The sequence below is a fragment of the Coregonus clupeaformis genome, chromosome 29 (genome assembly GCF_020615455.1).
Source record: "Coregonus clupeaformis isolate EN_2021a chromosome 29, ASM2061545v1, whole genome shotgun sequence".
NCBI classification, from domain to species: Eukaryota; Metazoa; Chordata; class Actinopteri; order Salmoniformes; family Salmonidae; genus Coregonus; species Coregonus clupeaformis.
This window is the reverse complement of record NC_059220.1, coordinates 8,298,257-8,324,748: the sequence shown is the minus strand read 5'-3', so window position 1 is coordinate 8,324,748 and position 26,492 is coordinate 8,298,257. Positions and strand designations below refer to the sequence as shown.

Genomic DNA, 26,492 nt, shown 5'->3' with positions numbered 1-26,492 from the left:
TGACACTGCTGCCACAAAGTTGGAAGCACAGAATCGTCTAGAATGTAATTGTATGCTGGAGCGTTAAGATTTCCCTTCACTGGAACCATGAAAAACAGCCCCAGAACATTATTCCTCCTCCACCAAACTTTAAAGTTGGCACTATGCATTCGGGCAGGCAGCGTTCTCCTGGCATCGCCAAACCCAGATTCGTCCGTCGGACTGCCAGATGGTGACGCGTGATTCGTAACTCCAGAAAACGCATTTCCACAGCTCCAGAGTCCAATGGTGACGAGCTTTACACAACTCCAGCCGACGCTTGGCATTGCGCATGGTGATCTTAGGCTTGTGTGCAGCTGCTCGGCCATGGAAACCCATTTCATGAAGCTCCCGATGAACAGTTCTTGTGCTGACGTTGCTTCCAGAGGCAGTTTGGAACTCAGTAGTGAGTGTTGCAACCGAGGACAGACGATTTTTAGACGCTACGCGCTTCAGCACTCTGCGTTTCCACTTGACAATAACAGCACTTACAGTTGACCGGGGCAGCTCTAGCAGGGCAGAAATTTGACGAACTGACTTGTTGGAAAGGTGGCATCCTATGACGGTGCCACGTTGAAAGTCACTGAGCTCTTCAGTAAGGCCATTTTATTGCCAATGTTTGTCTGTGGAGATTGCATGGCTGTGTGTTCGATTTTATACACCTGTCAGCAACGGGTGTGGCTGAAATAGAATCCACTAATTTGAAGCAGTGTCCACATACTGCTGTTTATAAAGTGTACATCCTGTCTGTTGCTTCAGAGGATGTCAATAGGTCATTGTCAGACGTATAGTGCCAGAGGCTCCAGAGGCTCTTACAAGCACAAACAGAACAAAACCCTGGGGATCAGACAGGCTACAGATATTTAGGAGAGAGGAGGGAGGGAGGGGAGGGGGAAGGGGGAGAGAGGGAGAGGGAAGGAGAGGGAGGGAGGCGGAGAGAGGGGGGAGGGAGACAGGGAGAGGGAGGGAGGTGGAGGGGGAGAGAGGGGAGGGAGGGAGAGGGAAGGAGAGGGAGGGGGAGGCAGAGAGGGGGAGGGAGACAGGGAGAGGGAGAGGGGGGGAGAGGGAGGGAGGGAGGGAGAGAGGGAGGGGAGGCGGAGAGAGGGGGGAGGGAGACAGGGAGAGGGAGGGAGGGGAGAGAGGGGAGGGAGGGGAGGGAGATCCAGAGAGAGAGTGAGAGAGGGAGGGAGGGAGATGTGAGAGACAGAGAAGTGAGAGAGTGGGGACGGAGAGAGAGAGGCAGAGAGAGTGAGAGGACGAGAGAGGGAGAGAGGTAAAGCGAGAGAAGAGGGGGGGGGGGCAGGCTGATGTGGTTCAGTGAGCCTGAAGCATGACTGGAGCCAGGAGCTCCTCACATCACATGACACCACACGTCTGTAGAGCAGACTGAATCTCTCTGTCAATTCAAAGGGCTTTATTAGCATGGGAAACGTATGTTAACATTGCCAAAGCAAGCGAAATAGATAATAAACAAAAGTGAAATAAACAATCAAAAATGAACAGTAAACATTACACTCACACAGGTTTCAAAGGAATTGAGACATTTCAAATGTCATATTATGTCTATATACAGTGTTGTAACGATGTGCAAATAGTTAAAGTACAAAAGGGAAAATACATAAACAAATATGGGTTGTATTTACAATGGTGTTTGTTCTTCGCTTGTTGCCTTTTCTTGTGGCAACAGGTCACAAATCTTGCTGCTGTGGTGGCACACTGTGGTATTTCACCCAATAGATATGAGTTTATCAAAATTTGATTTTTTGTTTTAGTTCTTTGTGAGGGAATCTGAGGGAAATATGTGTCTCCAATATGGTCATACATTTGACAGGAGGTTAGGAAGTGCTGCTCAGTTTCTACCTAATTTTGTGGGCAGTGTGCACATAGCCTGTTTTCTCTTGAGAGACAGGTCTCGCTCTCGTCTGTAGAGTAGAGCTGAATCTCTCGGTCCCTCTCTTGTCTGTAGAGTAGAGCTGAATCTCTCGGTCCCTCTCTTGTCTGTAGAGTAGAGCTGAATCTCTCTGTCCCTCTCTTGTCTGTAGTGTAGAGCTGAATCTCTCGGTCCCTCTCGCGTGGTCTGGTTCAGTCAAGGACAGAAGCATGATGACACAACCCATCGCAGAGGGAGAGGAGAGTAGAGGAGGGGAGGGGAGGGGAGAGGAGAGGAGAGGAGAGCAGGAGCTGTGTCTGGGGCTGCTCTCACTGACCCCCACACAGAAAGACAGACAGACGGACGGACGGATGGACAGACAATGCACATACGCACACAAACGTATTCTATGTCTGTTATGATTAGAGCCCTGTGTTTTGGACAATCATTTCACACGACCTGGATTTTAACCTTTATATAAAGCTTTATGAAAATGTCCCCTTTTCTTTTCATGTCAGACGGTCCAGCACCACTCAGACAATTGCTTTCATTTTGGTGTAATTCTCATTTCTGGATAAGGCTTTAAAAGACGTTAGAATCTAGGTCATGTGACATGATAGTCCAAAACACAGGGCCGTAGGTATGATTACAGTTACGCAATCATCAGGAGATGTGATTGGACATCCTAGAGGATATATTACTCCACGCGGGCCAATGGCAATCTTATCCGATAGGAGGGAGTTGTTTCCCAGGAAAAATTACCTCTCAATTACTTGAAAAACAGTTATGACAGTCAAATATTTTCAAGCCCATATTCTACAGTGCAGTACATGCAGTGCCTTCGGAAAGTATTCATACCCCTTGACTAATTCTATATTTTGTTGTTACAGCCTGAATTCAAAATTGATAAAATAGATTTTTTTTCTCAACCATCTAGACACAATACCCCATAATGACAAAGTAAAAACATATTTTTAGAAATGTTTGCTAATGTATTGAAAATAAAATACAGAAATATTTCATTTACAGAAATATTCACACTCCTTTGCTATGACACTCCAAATTGAGCTCAGGTGCATCCAATTTAATTTACATTTGAATAATTTAGCAGACACTCTTATGAAGAGTAACTTACAGTAGTGAGTGCATACATTTTCATACTCCTTTGATCATCCTTGAGATGTCACTACAACTTGATTGGAGTCCACCTGTGGCCAATTCAATTGTTTGAACATGTTTTAGAAAGAAACACACCTGTCTATATAAGGTCCCACAGTTGACAGTGCAAGTCAGAGCAGAAACTATACCATGAAATCCAACGAACTGTCCGTAGATATCCGAGCTAGAATTGTGATGAGTCATATATATGGGGAAGGGTATAAAACAATTTCTAGTGTTGAAAGATCATAAGGCAAAAGATTCTGTGGTCTGATGAGACAAACATTTTACTCTCTGGCCTGAATGCAAAGCGCTATGTCTAGAGAAAACCAGCCACAGCTCATCACCCGTCTAACATAGCATCATGCTATGGGGATGCTTTTCAGCGGCAGGGACTGGGAGACTGGTAAGGATAGCGGGAACAATGAATGGAGCCAAATACAGGCAAATCGTTGATGAGAACCTGCTTCAGAGTGCAAACAACCTTAGACTGGGGGCGAAGATTTACGTTCCAACAGGACAATGACCCCAAGCATACAGCCAAAGCAACACTGGAATGGCTTCAGAACAAGAATGTGAAAGTCCTTGAGTGGCCCAGCCAAAGCCCAGACCTGAATCCCATTGAAAATCTTTGGAAAGACTTGAAGATTGCTGTTCACCGCCGCTCCCCGTCTAACTTAACAAAGCTTGAGAAAATATGCAAGTAAAAATGGAAAGAAAAACCCAAAATCCAGATGTGCAAAGCTGATACAGACATACCCAAGACAACTCAAAGCTGTAATCGCCGCCAAAGGTAGAATAAGGCAAGGGGTATGAAAACTTTCTGAAGGCACTTTCTGAAGTTCAAACGGTAACAACCAGTAGGCTAAATACTGTTCTGAAAAAAGGCATCACATCACAAAGCATATCAAGCTTTTAAATATTTTAATATATTTCACAATTGATTCATTTTATTTTACAAAAGACAGTGGTCATGTGACATAAAACCATGTTTTTAAAATTAACAGGAGAAACAAATGAATACCAGAAGCATAACAGTATATAACACAGAGAAATATTTAACATTTCGGGAAGCTTGTGGTTTGTCATTTTACACATTTTCTCTCTGCAAACAATAAAATGATCACAAAGTGCAGTATGTACATTTCTATCACATCTGTTGGCTAGAAGGAGATCATTCTAGAATGGTTGGTAGCTCTAGAACTGTTGTTAGCTCTAGAACAGTTTGTAGCTCTAGAACTGTTGTTAGCTCTAGAACAGTTTGTAGCTCTAGAACTGTTGGAAGCTCTAGAACAGTTTGTAGCTCTAGAACTGTTGTTAGCTCTAGAACAGTTTGTAGCTCTAGAACTGTTGTTAGCTCTAGAAACAGTTTGTAGCTCTAGAACTGTTGTTAGCTCTAGAACAGTTTGTAGCTCTAGAACTGTTGTTAGCTCTAGAACAGTTTGTAGCTCTAGAACTGTTGTTAGCTCTAGAACAGTTTGTAGCTCTAGAACTGTTGTTAGCTCTAGAACAGTTTGTAGCTCTAGAACTGTTGTTAGCTCTAGAACAGTTTGTAGCTCTAGAACTGTTGTTAGCTCTAGAACAGTTTGTAGCTCTAGAACTGTTGTTAGCTCTAGAACAGTTTGTAGCTCTAGAACTGTTGTTAGCTCTAGAACAGTTTGTAGCTCTAGAACTGTTGTTAGCTCTAGAACAGTTTGTAGCTCTAGAACTGTTGGAGGTTCTACATTTGAAGGAAGACCAAGTAAATGTATGGTCCCGATTATATCATGATAAAGTATGGACATCAACATATAGAATGTAGATATATCTGTATGATGACACACAACGTCTGCAAACATTTTGGCACAAATGTAAAGGCTGAACAAGTCTACTACTATCCCTCCTGAACAACAATACATACATCATATTTTTCAATAAGGTCACAGACAGACTAAATCTCCTACTTAAAAGGCTGATTGATATTCTTATATCTGCATGAATGGGTTTTACTTTATATAGCACTTTATAAAAAACATCTAGGCAGTAGGCACAAACTCAAATCATAACATTGCATTCCTATCTATGAGCGGTGTGAAGAGGGAAAACAATAACTCACTTTTCAAAAGGTTTTATCTCAGCACTTCAATTTCCTTTAGATCTTGAATATACGTTGTTGTACGGAAGAAAGAAAGTGTCAAACCCTCAGTATAGAAGACAAAATGGGTATTCGTTACAACTTCTAGTTTTAGGTTTTACAGTGTGGTGTCGTACGTTATCTTGGTCACCGCTTCATATAATATACTCTTCTTCTTCTTCTTCTTCTTCTTCATTTAGGCAACAAACTGATGTTCAAGACAAATGCTCACTTGAATGCGACGTTTCGATAAATCATTATCAACGATTTAATTTCACTAGCAAACTAAAATAACACCCAGAATGATAAGATCGTGTAAAAAAAGTAACAAAATAAAAACATCACATTTAGGACAATGGATACGAAGGAGCAACTTCATTGTTCTCCTATTACTCAACACAGTGTAATAGGTTGATAAGGCCTTGTACTTAGTTTATAGGATAGCCGACTGTTCTGTACACATTACCTCAATGCCAAATGTTTCTCAAGTACAACTTCAGTACAGTTCATTGCTTAACCAGTGTTTCCAAGTTATCATAAACATGTTATTAACATGTTATCATGTAATAACGTGAACCAAACCAAACTCTACTCTTCGCTGTCTGCCCGTTTATCGTGTCACATTGCTAAACCAAACATTTATTAACTAGTTATTCATTTCAGTGCTTAATTTCAGAGATAAATGCAAACCCTGAACAACAGAAATGTCCATCTATCAGAAGACGAGAGTGTTTTATTGGATCTGATATCCTCCTGATTCAACTGAATCAGTATCCTTCTCCAGTCCACTCCCCTCTGTTCTCTCCTCTAAACCATTCCATATTCTAAACCAACACCAGACTTGCTGTCTGGTTAACCCCTCTTGCCCTGTCTCCTAATAATCTGTGCTTTCTCCCGAAGTGCACTTATTCACTTGATGAATTAAAAAGGAAAGGACTGGTATAGGAAATATGGCAGTCTAGAACATGCTCAGACCAACCCAATGTTTTAAAATGCAGGAGAAAGGCCAGATTATTGAGACACAGGGTTGCTGTCTGCTCCCTCCAGACTCTCTAATGATTACACAGCCTCTGACCCCTACACAAGCAGGTCTGGAGCCCATTAGGGCCTATTAGTTGACCACACATTTTGAGGATGTACCCAAATGGCACCCTATTGGCTGTATAGTGCACTATTTTTGACCCATTGGGCTGATGGGCTCTGGTCAAAAGTAGTGCACTATGTTGGGAATAGGGTGCCATTTGAGACTGAGCCAGTCACTACTGCATTCCATCTACCTCTACAGTCCCTGAGCTCCTATCTATTAACATGTTCCAGTCCTAATTTCTTTTAACTAAACAACGCCATCAAAGCAACTCTTATCTGTGCACAACTTTTATGTATCTACCTCCTGGCGTCACCTACGTACAGGTGTATAGGTGAATATGTTGTAACTCAACATTTTTGAACGAAAGATCACAATAATAATAATATTAATTTAAACTAATGTCCTGAGTTGCTCTCCCTCTCTTTGCTTTACGTGGACAATAAATCCTGTCACTACTGAGTGACTAGTTAGTGGATTAACAAACATGTTTAATAAGAGTTCACAGTGAAATCCTGTTTGATAACATCATGCATTACTCTACGTGGTAATGCCTGATAGAAGGGTTTGGTCGGTGTGGCTGATTCTCATTCTTCTTCTCCAGTCTGACATCCCGTCTAGATAAATGGAGTGGTGTTTGGGGAGGTTGTTGTTCCCTCAATGATGCTTTAGAGCTCTCCCTGTGCCTGAAGACAGACAGACAGACAGACAGACATGGAAGAAGGAGAGGTTTTAGATTGGGGCACAACGTAACTATAAAGATAACTATTCACTGAGGAAGGATTTTGGATTTCGACGAACAAGTGGGACTGAAAAAGATCCAGTGATTTCTGTTTTGTTTATAGGTCATTGACAGATTTGTTGAATTACATTGTGAATTACTCATGAATGACTATGTGAAAGGGATCAAACGGACAATACCAAAACTATAGGAATATTCATACTTCTACCATTCTTTTCATTCTGCATCGGCTGGAAAACAAAGTGAAAAATGATCCGTTATTTGCAGTAACATAAAAGTCTAATATATATGATCACCAAAAATAAATGTCCTGCTTCCCTTTGGAATGGAGAATAACAATTAGAATTCTAGAATGTTGTTTCAAAGAAATTACTAATCAAAATCTCAAACAGCTCGATACATGAAATAAGCAATATTAATAAGACAATTGTGAGCCAAGACTTCCTCACCTCTGTCCCTTAGTCCTCCGTTCCTCATATGGTTGTCCTCTTCCTCTGCCCTGTCCCTTAGTCCTCCGTTCCTCATGTGGTTGTCCTCTTCCTCTGCCCTGTCCCTTAGTCCTCCGTTCCTCATGTGGTTGTCCTCTTCCTCTGCCCTGTCCCTTAGTCCTCCGTTCCTCATGTGGTTGTCCTCTTCCTCTGCCCTGTCCCTTAGTCCTCCGTTCCTCATGTGGTTGTCCTCTTCCTCTGCCCTGTCCCTTAGTCCTCCGTTCCTCATGTGGTTGTCCTCTTCCTCTGCAGCATCATCTACTTTATTAAAGAAATCCAAAGAATTCTGAGATTATAACTTCAGTCCCAGAGTTATCAACCAATCACAGGCAACATAGCAGTCATGTGCCTTTCAACTAACCTGAGTGGAGCTCTTTGACGAGTGATGACATGGTGTTTGTGATTGAATCTGCAGCGACCAACAGATCATTACGAAGATTTCTAGGTACACCTAAAAGACAGAGGACACAGTCAATGATAATAGTGACTTACAGTGCATTCGGAAAGTATTCAGACCCCTTCCCTTTTACGTTACAGCCTTATTCTAAAGTGGATTAAATTGTCCCCCCCCTCATCAATCTACACACAATACCCCATAATGACAAAGTGAAGACAGGTTAGCATACATTTTTGCAAATGTATTAAAAATAAAAAAACTGAAATACCTTATTTACATAAGTATTCAGACCCTTTGCTATGACTCTAAATTGAGCTCAGGTGCATCCTGTTTCCATTGATCATCCTTGAGATGTTTCTACAACTTGATTGGAGTCCACCTGTGGTAAATTATATTGATTGGACATGATTTGGAAAGGCACACACCTGTCTATATAAGTTCCCATAGTTGACAGTGCATGTCAGAGGAAAAACCAAGCCATGAGGTCGAAGGAATTGTCCGTAGAGCTCCGAGACAGGATTGTGTTGAGGCACAGATCTGGGGAAGGGTAGCAAAACATTTCTGCAGCATTGAAGGTCCCCAAGAACACAGTGGCCTCCATCATTCTTAAATAGAAGAAGTTTGGAACCACCAAGACTCTTCCTAGAACTGAGCAATCGGGGGAGAAGGGCCTTGGTCAGGGAGGTGACCAAGAACCTGATGGTCACTCTGACAGAGCTCCTGAGTTCCTCTGTGGAGATGGGAGAACCTTCCAGAAGGACAACCAACTCTGCAGCACTCCACCCATCAGGCCTTTATGGTAGAGTGGCCAGATGGAAGCCACATGACAGCCCGCTTGAATTTTGCCAAAAGGCACCCAAAGGATTCTCAGACCATGAGAAACAAGATTCTCTGGTCTGATGAAACCAAGATTGAACTCTTTGGCCTGAATGCCAAGCGTCACGTCTGGAGGAAACCTGGCACCATCCCTATGGTGAAGCATGGTGGTGGCAGCATCATGCTGTGGGGATGTTTTTCAGTGGCAGAGACTGGGAGACTAGCCAGGATCGAGGGAAAGATGAACGGAGCAAAGTACAGAGAGATCCTTGATGAAAACCTGCTCCAGAGCGCTCAGGACCTCAAACTGGGGTGAAGGTTCACCTTCCAACAGGACAACGACCCTAAGCACACAGCCAAGACAACGCAGGAGTGGCTTCGGGACAAGTCTCTGAATGTCCTTGAGTGGCCTAGCCAGAGCCTGGACTTGAACCCAATCGAACATCTCTGGAGAGACCTGAAAATAGCTGTGCAGCAACGCTCCCCATCCAACCTGACAGAGCTTGAGAGGATCTGCAGAGAAGAATGGGAGAAACTCCCCAAATACAGGTGTGCCAAGCTTGTAGCATCATACTCAAGAAGACTCAAGGCTGTAATCGCTGCCAAATGTGCTTCAACAAAGTACTGAGTAAAGGGTCTGAATATTTATGTAAATGTGATATATTTTTATACATTTGCAAACATTTCTAAAAACCTATTTTTGCTTTGTCATTATAGGGTATTTTTTTGTAGATTGATGAGGGGAAAAAACAATTTAATCCATTTTAGAATAAGACTAACGTAACAAAATGCGGAAAAAGTCAAGGGGTCTGAATACTTTCCGAATGCACTGTACATGGCATTTAGTGGCTACTATTTTTCAACATGGTTGAAATGTACTTTAATCGAATTTGGCACAGCTCAAAATGTTGTGTTGTCCTTGACTCAAACAAGGCCCGAAAATGGATAACTAACAACAGATATGCACTGGGCCACATTGGATCTACAGGAGGACATAGCCCAGTGGAAAAAGCAGGTTGAAATGACATCTTGACGCCTATTCAACCAGAAACGGATGTCCTTTCAACCAGTTTTGCCCTGTTTTTCCCGCTGGGCTGAGGTCCAGGACTCACCCTGAGCGAAGGCCTCCAGCACGTCGCCCCCCACCCCGGCCAGGCAGTCCTGGGGTGTGTGGGTGGGGGTGGACCCAGCTGAGGTGGAGCGGATGGGCATGGGCATGGAGCAGCCTGCCCCGTGGCTGGGGGAGGAGTGGGTCGAGCCTCCTGTCTGGGCCTGATAACATAACATACCGGTTAGGAAACATAACATACCAACATCACCAACGGTTAGGAAACATACTATAGAAACATACCAGTATTACCAACGGTTAGGAAACATACTATAGAAACATACCAGTATTACCAACGGTTAGGAAACATACTATAGAAACATTTTTACATTTACATTTTAGTCATTTAGCAAACGCTCTTATCCAGAGTGCATACATTATTATTATTTTTGATTTTTTTCATACTGGCCCCCCGTGGGAATCGAACCCACAACCCTGGCGTTGCAAACACCATGCTCTACCAATTGCGCTACATCCCTGCCAGCCATTCCCTCCCCTACCCTGGACGACGCTGGGCCAATTGTGCGCCGCCCCATGGGTCCCCATGGGTCTCCCGGTCGCGGCCACGACAGAGCCTGGATTCGAACCAGGATCTCTAGTGGCACAGCTAGCACTGCGATGCAGTGCCTTAGACCACTGCGCCACTCGGGAGGGAAACATACCAGTATTACCATAGGTTAGGAAACATACTATAGAAACATACCAGTATTACCATAGTTTAGGTCGAGAGCCATGCGTCCTCCGAAACACTACCCCGCCAAGCCGCACTGCTTCTTGAGACACTGCTCACTTAACCCGGAAGTCAGCCGCACAAATTTGTCGGAGTAAACACTGTACAGCTGGCGACTGAAGTCAGTGTACATGCGCCCGGCCGCCACAAGGAGTCGCTAGAGCGCGATGGGACAAGGACATCCCAGCCGGCCAAACCCTCCCCTAACCCGGACGACGCTGGGCCAAATGGGTCTCCCGGTCGCGGCCGGCTGCGTCACAGCCCTGGATCGAACCTGGATCTGTAGTGACGCCTCTAGCACTGTGATGCAGTGCCTTAGACCGCTGCGCCACTCGGGAGGCGTCAATTCATTTTTTTGCAACTCCCTCTTTCCCCTCCTTGCCTCTTTTGACCTCACCCTTTCCCAATCCCCTCCAACTCACAAGGCAGGCAATACGCTTGACCTCATCTTTACTAGAGGCTGTCCACCTACTAATTTCACTGCAACCCCCCTCCAGGTCTAGGATCACTATTTTGTTTCCTTTTCTGTCTCTCTTTCCTCCAACCCTTTCATCCCCTACGCAGATGGTCATGCGCCGTCACAATCTTCGCTCTCTCTCTCTCCCACTACTCTTTCCTCTTCTATCCTATCATATCTCTCTCCTGTGTCCTGATTATGCCTCTTCGACCCTACTCTCCTACCTTTCCGCATCCTATGACTCGCACTACCCCCTTTCCTCCCGGGCCGGCTCGGCTCTCCCCTCCCCTCCTCCTCCGTGGCTAAGTGACTCATTGCGAGCTTACAGAACAGGGCTGAGGGCAGCTGAGTGACAGAACAGGGCTGAGGGCAGCTGAGTGACAGAACAGGGCTGAGGGCAGCTGAGTGACAGAACAGGGCTGAGGGCAGCTGAGTGACAGAACAGGGCTGAGGGCAGCTGAGTGACAGAACAGGGCTGAGGGCAGCTGAGCGAAAATTGAGGAAAACTAAACTTCTGGAGGATCTATCATCCTTTCCCTCCCTCCTCTCTACCTCCTCTTCCTCTGTATCCGCTGCTAATGCCACTTTCTATCACTTTACATGTAAAGCTTCTGCCTCTAACCCTAGGAAACTATTTTCTACCTTCTCCTCCCTCCTTAATCCTCCACCCCCACCCTCTCTGCGGACGACTTTCAAAAGAAGGTTGACGACATCCGCTCCTCATTCACTGGTCTCACGCACACAGAACTACCCTACACCTTGACCTCTTTCTCCCCTCTCTCTCCAGATAAAATCCTGTGACTAGTGAGGTCTGGCCGCCCGACAACCTGCCCGCTCGACCCCATCCCCTCCTCCAGACCATCCCTGGAGACCTTCTCCAATTTAACTATTAAGTTAACTGTCTAAAATGTGCTAAATGATCTGCAGTTGTGCATTTGGTTTGCTAATTTAGTAGCTAGTTAGTTATATAACTATGTAGTTAGTTTCTTCCAAAATCAAGTTTCGCTTGGTAACAGCAGAGAATCCCCTCCTGGACAAGAGCCTTGCTGTCTAATATTTGTTTTGTGCGTGTAGCAAACTGTGAGTCGCGTTTTTGAGTTGGGATATCTGTCCTGCAAATACTTTAGGTCAGAGACCTAATGTTCACAATGCGCTCGTTAGCATTTAGATAGCATTCTGTATGGGATCTTACATGTACTTGTTAGCATTGCTAACCTTCAGATTACGAAGGCTCAGTGGGGTTTGAAAATAGCGCCCCATGGGTGCAATGCCGGTATTACCGAATATCCCAGTATGGCACAAGGTCGGTATGAAGGTATGACAATCTGGATACCGGCCAAGCCTAACACACACACACACACACACACACACACACCTGAACATACACTCCCTGTCCATTACAGCACGTCTACTGCTCTGAAATCTAATGAGAACCATGTGTGAGCCTGCCTGCCTGCCTGCCTGCCTGCCTGCCTGCCTGCCTGCCTGCGGGGACTAAGGAGGGGACTTTACTGTTCTGTCTGTAGAAAGGGGCACTGTGTCTCTCACGGGGTGGGAAGGGGGTAAGGAGGGGGGTTGGTGCAGGGCCCAGGGGAAGACCTGGGTTCAAACACTATTCGAATAATTTCAAAAACTGCATCTGTGCTTGATTGAGCCTGCTTAGCTTAATGGACCAATAGGATAGTCCCAAAACGTCAAACCCAGCCTAACTAGCACTCCAGGCAGGCTACAGCAAACGCTCAAGGTATTTGAAAGATTTCGATTAGAGTTTGAACCCAGGTCTGCCTGAGGGTCCAGCACTGTATGGCTTAGAGACAGGCAGCAGATGGTTAGACAGACTGTCGTCACATTTGAGGAAAGGTTGTTAGCTTTGATGAAAGGAACAGGTCTCAGACGTTTGTTTGCAAAGAAAGGAATATATGGTAGAGTTATCACTCGTCATGGACACAAATAATCTAGCAAACTACAACAGGACTTTATGATCTCTCATGGCGTGACAAATAACCCATCTATAAAAGTACTGTGCCAAATCTCTGTAGGAAAACAGTGCTGCCTCAAACCGACCAGCGCAAGTGCATAACATGTCCATAAAAAACGCTGCTACTGTAAGTTCCTTAAACACTATCCATCTGAGACATATCAAAACATGCATTAAGAGTGAACAGTAGTGTGACACGTAATATTATGGTGAGAGAGTGACTGGGTCTGGTGCTGCTCCTCTACTGCTTGATTAGTGTATTAATGTATAGGAAACTGAATAGAGACACTTACTGCCTGCTTCTGCTCCTCATCCTATCAGTCAGCCAATGGTACGCAGTGATAGAGAGCATGAGTAGTGAGGAGAGAGAGAGAGAGAGAGAGAGAGAGAGAGAGAGCATGAGTAGAGAGAGAGAGAGAGAGAGGAGAGAGAGAGAGAGAGAGAGAGAGAGAGAGAGAGAGAGAGAGAGAGAGAGAGAGAGAGAGAGAGAGAGAGAGAGAGAGAGAGAGAGAGAGAGAGAGAGAGAGAGAGAGAGAGAGAGAGAGAGAGAGAGAGAGAGAGAGAGAGAGAGAGAGAAAGAACCAGTGAAGAACAAACACCATTGTAAATACAACCTATATTTATGTTTATTTATTTCCTTTTTGTACTTTAACTACTTGCACATCATTACAACACTGCGGTCTGCCCAACGCATTACCGGGGGAAAACTACCCACCCTCCAGGACACCTTCACAGGAAGGCCAAAAAGATAATCAAGGACATCAACCTCCCGAGCCACTGCCTGTTCACCTCGCTATCCTCCAGAAGGCGAGGTCAGTACAGGTGCATCAAAGCTGGGACCGAGAGACTGAAAAACAGCTTCCATCTCAAGGCCATCAGACTGTTAAATAGCCATCACTAGCACATTAGAGGCTGCTGCCTATAGACATAGACTAGAAATCACTGGCCACTTTAATAATAGAAATGGAACACTAGCCACTTTAATAATGTTTACATATCTTGCATTACTCATCTCATATGTATGTACTGTACTCTATAATATTCTACGGTATCTTAGTCCATGCCGCTCTGTCATTGCTCGTCCATATACAGTTGAAGTCGGAAGTTTATATACACCTTAGCCAAATACATTTAAACTCAGCTTTTCACAATTCCTGACATTTAGTCCTAGTAAAGATTCGCTGTCTTAGGTCAGTTAGGATCACCACTTTATTTTAAGAATGTGAAATGTCAGAATAATAGTAGAGAGAATTATTTCTTTCAGCTTTTATTTCTTTCATCACATTCCCAGTGGGTCAGAAGTTTACATACACTCAATTAGTATTTGGTAGCATTGCCTTTAAATTGTTTAACTTGGGTCAAACGTTTCGGGTAGCCTTCCACAAGCTTCCCACAATAAGTTGGGTGAATTTTGGCCCATTCCTCCTGACAGAGCTGGTGTAACTGAGTCAGGTTTGTAGGCCTCCTTGCTCGCACACGCTTTTTCAGTTCTGCCCACAAATGTTCTATAGGATTGAGGTCAGGGCTTTGTGATGGCCACTCCAATACCTTGACTTTGTTGTCCTTAAGCCATTTTGCCACAACTTTAGAAGTATGCTTGGGTTCATAGGGATGTTGGTAGAGCATGGCGTTTGCAACGCCAGGGTTGTGGGTTCGATTCCCGCGGGGGGCCAGTATGAAAAAATAAAAATAAAAATTAAAAAATATATATGTATGCACTCACTAACTGTAAGTCGCTTTGGATAAGAGCGTCTGCTAAATGACTAAAATGTAAATGTAATAGTCCATTTGGAAGACCCATTTGCGACCAAGCTTTAACTTCCTGACTGATGTCTTGAGATGTTGCTTCAATATATCCACATAATTTTCTTTCCTCACGATGCCATCTATTTTGTGAAGTGCACCAGTCCCTCCTGCAGCAAAGCACCCCCACAGTATGATGCTGCCACCCCTGTGCTTCACGGTTGGGATGGTGTTCTTTTCCTCCAAACATAACGATGGTCATTATGGCCAAACAGTTCTATTTTTGTTTCATCAGACCAGAGGACATTTCTCCAAAATGTACGATCTTTGTCCCCATGTGCAGTTGCAAACCGTAGTCTGGCTTTTTTATGGCGGTTTTGGAGCAGTGGCTTCTTCCTTGCTGAGCGGCCTTTCAGGTTATGTCGATATAGGACTCGTTTTACTGTGGATATACAGTGAGGGAAAAAAGTATTTGATCCCCTGCTGATTTTGTAAGGTTGCCCACTGACAAAGAAATGATCAGTCTATAATTTTTAATGGTAGGTTTGAGAGAGAGAGAGAGAGAGAGAGAGAGAGAGAGAGAGAGAGAGAGAGAGAGAGAGAGAGAGAGAGAGAGAGAGAGAGAGAGAGAGAGAGAGAGAGAGAGAGAGAGAGAGAGAGAGAGAGAGAGAGAGAGAGAGAGAGAGAGAGAGAGAGAGAGAGAGAGAGAGAGAGAAAGAAACAGCGGCAAAGACTAAGAGTCAGAAGCTTCAATATCAGGACAGGAAAGACAGGTTTATACGTGTAAGGTCTTTTCAAGTTGTCACGATTTCCCACGAGGCTGCCTCCCCTCCTTGTTCGGGCAGGTTTCGGCGTCAACGGCTTACTAGCTACTGCCGATCCATTTATCATCACTCCATTTGTCTTGTCTTCAATCACACACACCTGGTCCTTATTCCCTCATTAGTCATTGTATAAGTGTTCCCTCTGCTTCCTTGTCTGTGTGGGTGATTGTTTATTGTGGAGGTTAGTGAAGCTCGGTGGAGCTCGTATATTTTGTGTCGACGGGAGTATTTCCCGCGTGCCTTGTATTTTCCAGTGCGCCTGTTTGTGCCCTGGAGTGTGTTTGACGCATTTCTGCGTAAACCTGTATTTTGCGGATTAAAGCCTGTTATTCTGTGATTTACCCTCCTGCGCCTGACTCCTTCAACACCACCTCATCACACAAGTTAACCAATGGACCCTGAGGGACAGTAACCGTCAACTACAACCAATGCAGCATCCAACACGTTCTAAACGGTTGTTTAAAATATAAAACAAATTCACGGTTGATGTTAACGAATACCAGATGGCATAAAAAGTAATAATGACAGAAGTTGATACTGACATACAACTACATAGTAAAAATATGACAGCGTCAGTATATAAAAGTCTGTCGAACAAGAAACAGATAGTGATAGTGTATATAATATATATAATATTCTGTAGTAGATATTAGACTGTTAGAGTCCTCTCCTACCTTGAGTAACCTCATCAGTCCCTCCAGCTGGACCATCAGTTCCCGTCTGCTCTCCTGTAGGGCCGACATGCGCCTCTCCAGCTCATCCTTCCTGTGCCTGTTGGCCCACAATCACAAACAGAACAGTTGTTAGTCCATATTGCCTCCTGAAAGGTGAAAGTCTGTCAGTCGCTAGTCTCCCTAGGCAGACGGGTTGCCTCCCACATTAACAATGTTCCGTCCAAGGTCTGGGATTTCCAACACTGGTCAGTCCCGACTGTCTTCCGTCAGGTGGCATCCCTGAGTGCAGATTGCAGACGCTGAGTGGTGATGATGGAAGACATTGGTCAGTCCCTTTCCCAATATCACACCACTACATAGTCACAGTCTCTTCTCTGAGCCTGGTTACACTACATCCTGGGGTGCCACAGGTACTGCGGGATTTTGTTCCAACTAGGCATCACACCTGACCAACTGAGCTAATTGATCAGTTCAGTGATTGCCTAAATTCAACACACCTGGTCTTCCAGGTCGGTTAAATCAAAAACATGCAGGACCAGCATTGCATACCCCTGCACTACATAGTCACAGTCCTATGAGCTATTATACAGAGCTATAGGCCATAATGCAGAGCTATAGGCTATTATAAAGAGCTATAGGCCATAATACAGAGCTATAGGCCATTAATAATAATAATAATAATAATAATAATAAAATAATAATAATAAAAAAAATATATATAAAAAGATATATATATACATTTACATTTTAGTCATTTAGCAGACGCTCTTATCCAGAGCGACTTACAGGAGCAATTAGGGTTAAGTGCCTTGCTTAAGGGCACATCGACAGATTTTTCACCTAGTCGGCTCGGGGATTAGAACCAGCGACCTTTCGGTTACTGGCACAACGCTCTTACCCACTAAGCTACCTGCCGCCCCAGACCAAAGCAATTGGAACTTAAACTGTTACAGTGAATGCATGGAAGGATGTGGGTTTGAGAGTGAAAAGAAACACAGATTTGTTAAAAACAAATTATGAAAATAAAGAGTAAAGCGGAGTGGTTTGTAATATGGCAGATCATATGAAGAGGGTGGACTTGAAGGGAAAGGTTGAGAGAAGGGGGAAGTCCTAGAGCTGTCTGTGTGGGCTAGATCACCGGTCCATCATGCTGAGGATCATCTCAGGGGTGAGATCTCCGTTGGACGCAACCTCTGCTCCAGGCAGCGCCACCCCTGCCTCTGCCTCCTCTGACTGCTCAACCACCACCTCTATGGCAGCCTGCTCAGCCTCTGGCTCATTCTTCACTATGATGTTCTCTATGGCACCTGTATTCTCATCCTCCACCTGGATGATGGCTGCTGCTGCAGCAGCCTTGCCCTTAGGGGTAGCCTTTTTTGGGCGGGTTTGGGCGCATTCTTGGGGGGTCTACCGCGTTTCCTCTTCACGGGAGGCTCCACAGGGGCAGGGATAGGCTTGGTGGGTGGAGCCTGCTCCAACTCCATCTCCTCCTCCTCCTCTTCTTCGTCCTCCAGCAGTTCCGCCTCAGCCTCCTCATCCTCTTCATCAATGTCTCTTCATCAATGTCCAGGCTCTGTCGCAGCCGGGAGACTCATGGGCGGCGCACAATTGGCCCAGCGTCGTCCAGGGTAGGGGAGGGAATGGCCGGCAGGGATGTAGCTCAATTGATAGAGCATGGCGTTTGCAACGCCAGGGTTGTGGGTTCGATTCCCACGGGGGGCCAGTATAAAAAAAAAATATATATATATATATATATATATATATATATGTATTCACTAACTGTAAGTCGCTCTGGATAAGAGCGTCTGCTAAATGACTAAAATGTAAATGTAAAATGTAATGTAAATGTCATCCAGCTCAGGATCAGCATTGTCCTCACTGTCGTCGTCATCATCGTCCTTCCTTGAGCGCATCTTCCTCTTCCTCCCATCTCGTCCTCTCTTGGGTGGGGTTCCATTCTCTCCTTCACCAGGATCCCCGTTACAGTTCTCTGCATGTCTGGCCATGGTGTTCCTGCGGGTGAAGGTCTTGCCACACTTTGTGCACACAAAGGCAGTCGGCACAAAGTTGGGGTCATGGTAGCGCCGGAAGTGCATGTCCAGGAGCTGCTTCTGACGGAAGGTCTTCTCGCACTGGCTACAGGAGTAAGGCTTCTCTCCTGTGTGCGTGCGCCTGTGCATCAGCATGTGGCGCTCTTGTCTGCAGCAGTAGTCACACTGGTCACACTTGAAGCGTTTCTCATTCTTGTGGGACTTCTGGTGCTGGATGAGAGCGTAGCGCTCGTGGAACACAGCATCACAGTAACGGCATTTCCTGCCCTGCTCAATGAACGAGTGCTGCTTACGCAGATGGACACCCAGGTCACTCTTGCGGGCGATAACCGTGTCACAGTGGGGGCAGTGGAACTTGGCCACGTTCTCTGTGTGCTTCTGCAGGATGTGCATCTTCATGGTTCCACTCTGGGTGAAACGGGCGTGGCAGATGTAGCATTCGTATGGCTTCTCTCCCGAGTGTGTCCTCATGTGTCTCTTCAGCTTGTAGGTGTCTCTGCTGGCGTAGCTGCACAGACTGCACTGGAACGGGCGCTCCCCGGTGTGGGAACGGATGTGCCGCTTCAGCTTGCTCACCTCCACACTGGCATAGTCACACATGGAGCACTTGAAGGGTTTCTCATGAGTGTGCTTGTAGCGACGATGTCGGACCAGCTCTCCGCTGGTCACAAAGGCCATGTCACAATCTTGACACTTGTGTGGTCTGGTACCTGTGTGTGTGTTGAGGTGGTTCCTCAGCAGGGTAACGGTCCTGAAGGCCCTTCCACACAGATGGCACTTGTGGGGCCTCTCGTCCGTATGGCTCTTCATGTGTTGGTCCAGGTTGGAGCGGCGGGGACAGGTGTAGCTACACAGCTCACACTGGAATGTTTTCTTCACACCCTTCTTCTTGATCTTGGTGGGTTTGGGGGGCTTCATGTTGCCCACCACCTTCTCTGCGTTGACCTCAGAGAGCATCCCCTCCTGCTGCTCCTCCTCAAAGTCATAGACAGACACATCCATGTTGTCTTTGTCCCCCTCTGTGTTGTAGCGCAGCTTGCTCTTCTTTGCCTTCTTGGCAGTCTTCTTGGCTGGGGGCTGGTAGTCTGGGTCCGTGGTCCATTGTGGGTCTTCAGTCTGGGGCTCGCAGTGCAGCTCCTCCTCCTCCTCCTCAGGCTGGACCTGCTGCTCCTCCTGGTGCTGGAGCTCATCCTGCTCCACTGTCTCCACCTCACCATTCGCACCCACCTTCACCACCTGGAAGCCCTCTGGCAGGGGCAGGGTGTGGCAGATCATAGGGTTTCCATCTTTGGGCATGGCCGTGGCGTCCACAAAGGTTCCCTGTAGCTCCTCTACAGTGGCCTGCGTTACGGGCACAGCAGAGACAGGCACCTGGACTAGCTGTAGCTCCCCAAGGCTTCCAAGCTGCTGCTCCTCCAAATTGACAACCTGCAGAGTGATGATCTGGGTCTCATCCACAGTGGTGACAGTGGCCTCGTGGGCTGTGACCACAGGGGCGTCCATCACCTCAGTCTTCATCTGCAGCAGGGCCGGGTCCAGGGAATCCATTACCATCATCTCCATATTGACTCCATCCACCAGCTGCTGGGGATCTAGACATGCCTCTCCCGCTGGCTGCTCGTCCATTACCCCCTCTGCTGCTTGCTGGAGCAGGTCTGCCACCACCTCCTCCCCCTCATAGGTGATGCTGTCCTTTGGTAATACCTGCACCAGAAAGGAATACTTCATCTTTCTAGACCTGCATAGGTGATGCTGTCCATTGGTAATACCTGCACCAGAAAGGAATACTTCATCTTTCTAGACCTGCTTGGCTTCCTCAATTTCTGACTCAACTCTCTTGACTGTTACCTGACACTCAACCTGCTCTTCGCCGTTTATTTCCTCGCTGAATTCGATAGAAAGCCCAGAGTATGTTCTTCAATCTGACCGAGATGGCTGAGAATTTCGCCCTTCTCCTCCGGGGGTTTTAATCCTCTCTGTGTAAGGTATTTTGGTCTCTCTGTGTAAGGTATTTTGTGTATACAGTGGGGAGAACAAGTATTTGATACACTACCGATTTTGCAGGTTTTCCCACTTACAAAGCATGTAGAGGTCTGTAATTTTTATCATAGGTACACTTCAACTGTGAGAGACGGAATCTAAAATAAAAATCCAGAAAATCACATTGCATGATTTTTAAGTAATTAATTTGCATTTTATTGCATGACATAAGTATTTGATACATCAGAAAAGCAGAACTTAATATTTGGCACAGAAACCTTTGTTTGCAATTACAGAGATACGTTTCCTGTAGGTCTTGACCAGGTTTGCACACACTGCAGCAGGGATTTTGGCCCACTCCTCCATATACACCTTCTCCAGATCCTTCAGGTTTCGGGGCTGTCGCTGGGCAATACGGACTATCAGCTCCCAAAGATGTTCTATTGGGTTCAGGTCTGGAGACTGGCTAGGCCACTCCAGGACCTTGAGATGCTTCTTACGGAGCCACTCCTTAGTTGCCCTGGCTGTGTGTTTCGGGTCGTTGTCATGCTGGAAGACCCAGCCACGACCCATGCTCTTACTGAGGGAAGGAGGTTGTTGGCCAAGATCTCGCGATACATGGCCCCATCCATCCTCCCCTCAATACGGTGCAGTCGTCCTTTCCCCTTTGCAGAAAAGCATCCCCAAATAATTATGTTTCCACCTCCATGCTTCACGGTTGGGATGGTGTTCTTGGGGTTGTACTCATCCTTCTTCTTCCTCCAAACACAGCGAGTGGAGTTTAGAACAAAAAGCTCTATTTTTGTCTCATCAGACCACATGACCTTCTCCCATTCCTCCTCTGGATCATCCAGATGGTCATTGGCAAACTTCAGACGGGCTGAACATGCGCTGGCTTGAGCAGGGGGACCTTGCGTGCGCTGCAGGATTTTAATCCATGACGGCGTAGTGTGTTACTAATGTTTTCTTTGAGACTGTGGTCCCAGCTCTCTTCAGGTCATTGACCAGGTCCTGCCGTGTAGTTCTGGGCTGATCCCTCACCTTCCTCATGATCATTGATGCCCCACGAGGTGAGATCTTGCATGGAGCCCCAGACCGAGGGTGATTGACCATCATCTTGAACTTCTTCAATGTTCTAATAATTGCGCCAACAGTTGTTGCCTTCTCACCAAGCTGCTTGCCTATTGTCCTGTAGCCCATCCCAGCCTTGTGCAGGTCTACAATTTTATCCCTGTTGTCCTTACACAGCTCTCTGGTCTTGGCCATTGTGGAGAGGTTGGAGTCTGTTTGATTGAGTGTGTGGACGGGTGTCTTTTATACAGGTAACGAGTTCAAACAGGTGCAGTTAATACAGGTAATGAGTGGAGAACAGGAGGGCTTCTTAAAGAAAAAGTAACAGGTCTGTGAGAGCTGGAATTCTTACTGGTTGGTAGGTGATCAAAAACTTATGTCATGCAATAAAATGCAAATTTGTTTTAGATTCCATCTCTCACAGTTGAAGTGTACCTATGATAATTATTACAATTATTACAGACCTCTACATGCTTTGTAAGTAGGAAAACCTGCAAAATCGTCAGTGTATCAAATACTTGTTCTCTCCACTGTATATAAAATATATATATAAAACAAATGAAAATAAAAAATATCCAAAAAATATATATATTTATAAAATTATATATATATATATATATATATATATATATATATATATATATATATATATATATATATATATATATATATATATATATATATATATATATATAAAAAATTGTAAAGTGGTTGTCCCACTGGCTATCATAAGGTGAATGCACCAATTTGTAAGTCGCTCTGGATAAGAGCGTCTGCTAAATGACGTAAATGTAAATGTAAATTATACAGAGCTATAGGCTATTATACAGAGCTATAGGCCATTATACAGAGCTATAGGCCATTATACAGAGCTATAGTCCATTATACAGAGCTATAGTCCATAATACAGAGCTATAGGCCATTATACAGAGCTATAGTCTATTATACAGAGCTATAGTCTATTATACAGAGTGATTTATAGATGACCTGGAGCCAGTGGGTTTGGCGACGAATATGTAGTGAGGGCCAGCCAACAAGAGCGTACAGGTCACAATGGTGGGTAGTATATGGGACTTTGGTGACAAAACGGATGGCACTGTGATAGACTACATCCAAGCAGGTTTTCATCAAGGATCTCTCTTTGCTCCATTCATATTTTCCTCGATCCTGACTAGTCTCCCAGTTCCTGCCGCTGAAAAACATCCCCACAGCATGATACTGCCACCACCATGCTTCATCGTAGGGATGGTGCCAGGTTTCCTCCAGATGTGACACTTGGCATTCAAGCCAAAGAGTTCAATCTTGGTTTCATCAGACCAGAGAATCTTGTTTCTCATGGTCTGAGAGTCCTTTTGGTGCCTTTTGGCAAACTCCAAGCGGGCCTGAGGAGTTGCTTCCGTCTGGCCGCTCTACCATAAAGGCCTGATTGGTGGAGTGCTGCAGAGATGGTCCACAGGTGGACTCCAATGAAGATGTAGAAACATCTCAAGGATGATCAATGGAAACAGGATGCACCTGAGCTCAATTTCGAGTGTCATAGCAAAGGGTCTGAATACTTACGTAAAAAAGGTATTTCTGTTTTAAATTTTTAATACATTTACAAAATTATCTAAAAACCTGTTTTCGCTTTGTCATTATGGGGTATTGTGTGTAGATTGCTGAGGAAAAATAATTATTTAATCCATTTTAGAATAAGGCTGTAACGTAACAAAATGTGGAAAAAGTCAAGGGGTCTGAATAATTTCCGAAGGCACCATATACTGTAGGTGGGTAATATAGATCTAGCTGAATATGTGGTACCTAAGGAGCCTGAGTTCAGCCAGCAGTGTGGGGTTTTGCTGGGCCTTCTCTGGGGTGGGCTGGGAGGCCTGCTCATGCTCCAGACGCAGCCGCTGGATCTCCTGAAGGATCTCTCTGAGGGACCAGAAGACACAACAAAATGGAGATTTAAAATCTGCCAGAAAATGACGTTCTGAAAGCAGATCCCGGTGATCAACAGACTTCAGTTTATTTACTTATAATTCACAAAATTCTTAAATTATGAGCATACAATAAATCTGATTAACGAAATGAACTGATAAACGAAATCTTTAGTACTGATTTTTTAATTGTTACATGTTTCTTCATAAAGTGACAATCAAATACATTCTCACCTGTTTTTGTTTTCTAGTTCTGCTATTAGCTGCCTCTGTTGTTTGTTGGCATCGAAGTTTAAACTCAGATCGGTTGGAGGACATTGCTAAAAGACAAAATTACACAATAAAAACAGAATTAACAAAACTGAGCGACTAAAAGGGAGAAAGACATCCAAAATGATCTCATGGCCAGAAGGAAAAGTCATGTGTGCTGTGCTTTAGACTTTTGAGTGACTATTCTAACATCTGGGGCCTTGTCAGCCCAACCTGCATTTTTATTTCATCTTTCACCTTAGTTTCTGGTGACAGTAACCTGTGGGTAATGTTTACCTTAGTTTCTGGTGACAGTAACCTGTGGGTAATGTTTACCTTAGTTTCTGGTGACAGTAACCTGTGGGTAATGTTTACCTTAGTTTCTGGTGACAGTAACCTGTGGGTAATGTTTACCTTAGTTTCTGGTGACAGTAACCTGTGGGTAATGATTACCTTAGTTTCTGGTGACAGTAACCTGTGGGTAATGATTACCTTAGTTTCTGGTGACAGTAACCTGTGGGTAATGATTACCTTAGTTTCTGGTGACAGTAACCTGTGGGTAATGATTACCTTAGTTTCTGGTGACAGTAACCTGTGGGTAATGATTACCTTAGTTTCTGGTGACAGTAACCTGTGGGTAATGATTACCTTAGTTTCTGGTGACAGTAACCTGTGGGTAATGTTTACCTTAGTTTCTGGTGACAGTAACCTGTGGGTAATGATTACCTTAGTTTCTGGTGACAGTAACCTGTGGGTAATGATTACCTTAGTTTCTGGTGACAGTAACCTGTGGGTAATGATTACCTTAGTTTCTGGTGACAGTAACCTGTGGGTAATGATTACCTTAGTTTCTGGTGACAGTAACCTGTGGGTAATGTTTACCTTAGTTTCTGGTGACAGTAACCTGTGGGTAATGTTTACCTTAGTTTCTGGTGACAGTAACCTGTGGGTAATGATTACCTTAGTTTCTGGTGACAGTAACCTGTGGGTAATGATTACCTTAGTTTCTGGTGACAGTACACTGACATTCTGCATTTATACAGCATTACATAATACGAGGTTAAATAAAGGCTGACGGAATACCACCCTGGGGAAGCCTACTAGCCGTGCACGCACAGACAGACACACCCACTCACACACTACTCACTGTGGAGCTACTCACTGTGGAGCTACTCACTGTGGAGCTACTCACTGTGGAGCTACTCACTGTGGAGCTACTCACTGTGGAGCTACTCACTGTTGAGCTACTCACTGTGGAGCTACTCACTGTGGAGCTACTCACTGTGGAGCTACTCACTGTGGAGCTACTCACTGTGGAGCTACTCACTGTGGAGCTACTCACTGTGGAGCTACTCACTGTGGAGCTACTCACTGTGGAGCTACTCACTGTTGAGCTACTCACTGTTGAGCTACTCACTGTGGAGTTGCCTGCCTCTGCTGCAAGGCGCGCAGCATAGCGAGCAATGAGACGATGCTCCTCGTCTAGCCTGCTGGGACTCTCTAAGACACTGGAGAGAGAGAGGGAGGGAGAGAGGGAGGAAGAGAGAGCTATATTATTTATTTTCCTTTTTGTACTTTAACTATTTGCACATCATTATAACACTGTATATAGACATAACATGACATTTGAAATGTTTATTCTTTGACCTTTTGTGAGTGTAATGTTTACTGTTAATTATTATTATTTTATTTTTTACTTTTGTTTATTATATACCTCACTTGCTTTGGCAATGTAAACATATGTTTCCTATGCCAATAAAGCCCTTAAATTAAATTGAATTGAGAGAGAGAAAAAAAAAGAGAGAGAGAGAGAGAGAGAGAGAGAGAGACACACAGACAGACAGACAGACAGAGAGAGAGAGAGAGACAGAGAGAGAGAGACAGAGACAGAGAGAGAGACAGAAAGAGACAGAGAGAGACAGAGAGAGACAGAGAGAGACAGAGAGAGACAGAGACAGACAGACAGACAGACAGACAGACAGACAGAGAGAGAGAGAGACACAGAGAGAGAGAGAGAGAGAGAGAGAGAGAGAGAGAGAGAGAGAGAGAGAGAGAGATCACATAGCAAGAATGTTTCCTACATTTCAAAGTGCAATAATAATGACATGTAAGAGTCATGGACAGAATAACTTCTGCCATCATTGTGATGTGATCATGCTAAGAACTTGTGTGAAAAGGTCTGCTTATCATGGGTTTCCATGCGTCTTTAGTGGGGACAATTTAAATACCAATACAGCAACAGGCCACAAATGTCAGATTCCATCACTGCTGCTCATTCCTAAAACATTTACCCGGAAAAGTCAACTGTGTGTGTGTGACTTTGGTTTTCATGGAGACATATGGTCTGAACAGATGATTGGACATATGCTGTCCCCCTCTCTATGAGTGGTCTGCAATGAGGAGTGAAGGAGAGACCTCTCATTCTTATTCTGACTGACAGGGAAATGAGCAATGATTAAGACATTAAACTGCAATCTGAATGGTAATGAACTACAAACCCTGCAGTAACTGTAAAACCCCAACTATAGCTTTATAGGTCACGGTTTCTAACCTCTAGATCAGGGTTCGCCAACTGGCAGCTTTATTTGGCCCCCAAAGTTTTCTGAGCAAAAATAAATACATTTTAATTTAATTGTTGGACATAAGAGTATAAAAACACCAGCAAATCCGCCCAAGTGATTTTAATTTAGGAAATATGTTCCAAACTATTCCCACGCATAATAGAGAGATACTGTATATACACTACCAGTCAAAAGTTTGGATACTTGTTGGCTGCTTTTCCTTCACTCTGCCATCCGACTCATTCCAAACCATCTCAATTGGGTTGAGGTCGGGGGATTGTAGAGGCCAGGTCATCTGATGCAGCACTCCATCACTCTCCTTCTTGGTAAAATAGCCCTTACACAGCCTGGAGGTGTGTTGGGTCATTGTCCTGTTGAAAAACAAAAGCCCAAACCAGATGGGATGGTGTATCGCTGCAGAATGCTGTGGTCGCCATGCTGGTTAAGTGTGCCTTGAATTC

General features: G+C 44.8%; 1 protein-coding gene and 1 pseudogene across 17 annotated transcripts in view; both read right to left on the bottom strand.

Moving 5' to 3' along the window:
• Window positions 1-3,953: 3,953 nt before the first annotated feature.
• LOC121544652 (dystrobrevin beta) overlaps window positions 3,954-26,492 on the bottom strand; it is a 65,970-nt gene continuing 43,431 nt past the window's right edge. For 6 of the 17 annotated variants that reach the window (XM_041854666.1, XM_041854681.1, XM_041854670.1 and 3 more), the window contains 9 exons: window positions 24,873-24,978; window positions 23,456-23,541; window positions 23,103-23,225; window positions 16,201-16,297; window positions 13,253-13,273; window positions 9,799-9,958; window positions 7,835-7,924; window positions 7,435-7,734; window positions 3,954-6,929 (listed from right to left, as the gene is read on the bottom strand). In XM_041854666.1, coding sequence (XP_041710600.1) covers window positions 6,901-6,929; window positions 7,435-7,734; window positions 7,835-7,924; window positions 9,799-9,958; window positions 13,253-13,273; window positions 16,201-16,297; window positions 23,103-23,225; window positions 23,456-23,541; window positions 24,873-24,978 — 1,012 coding nt within the window. In that variant the 3' untranslated portion in view covers window positions 3,954-6,900. Of the gene's footprint in view, window positions 6,930-7,187; window positions 7,216-7,434; window positions 7,735-7,829; window positions 7,925-9,798; window positions 9,959-13,252; window positions 13,274-16,200; window positions 16,298-23,102; window positions 23,226-23,455; window positions 23,542-24,872; window positions 24,979-26,492 lie in introns of those variants that run through there. The other 11 variants (XM_041854680.1, XM_041854682.1, XM_041854673.1 and 8 more) reach the window with 10 other exon arrangements.
• On the bottom strand, window positions 17,050-20,004 carry LOC121544651 (annotated as a pseudogene).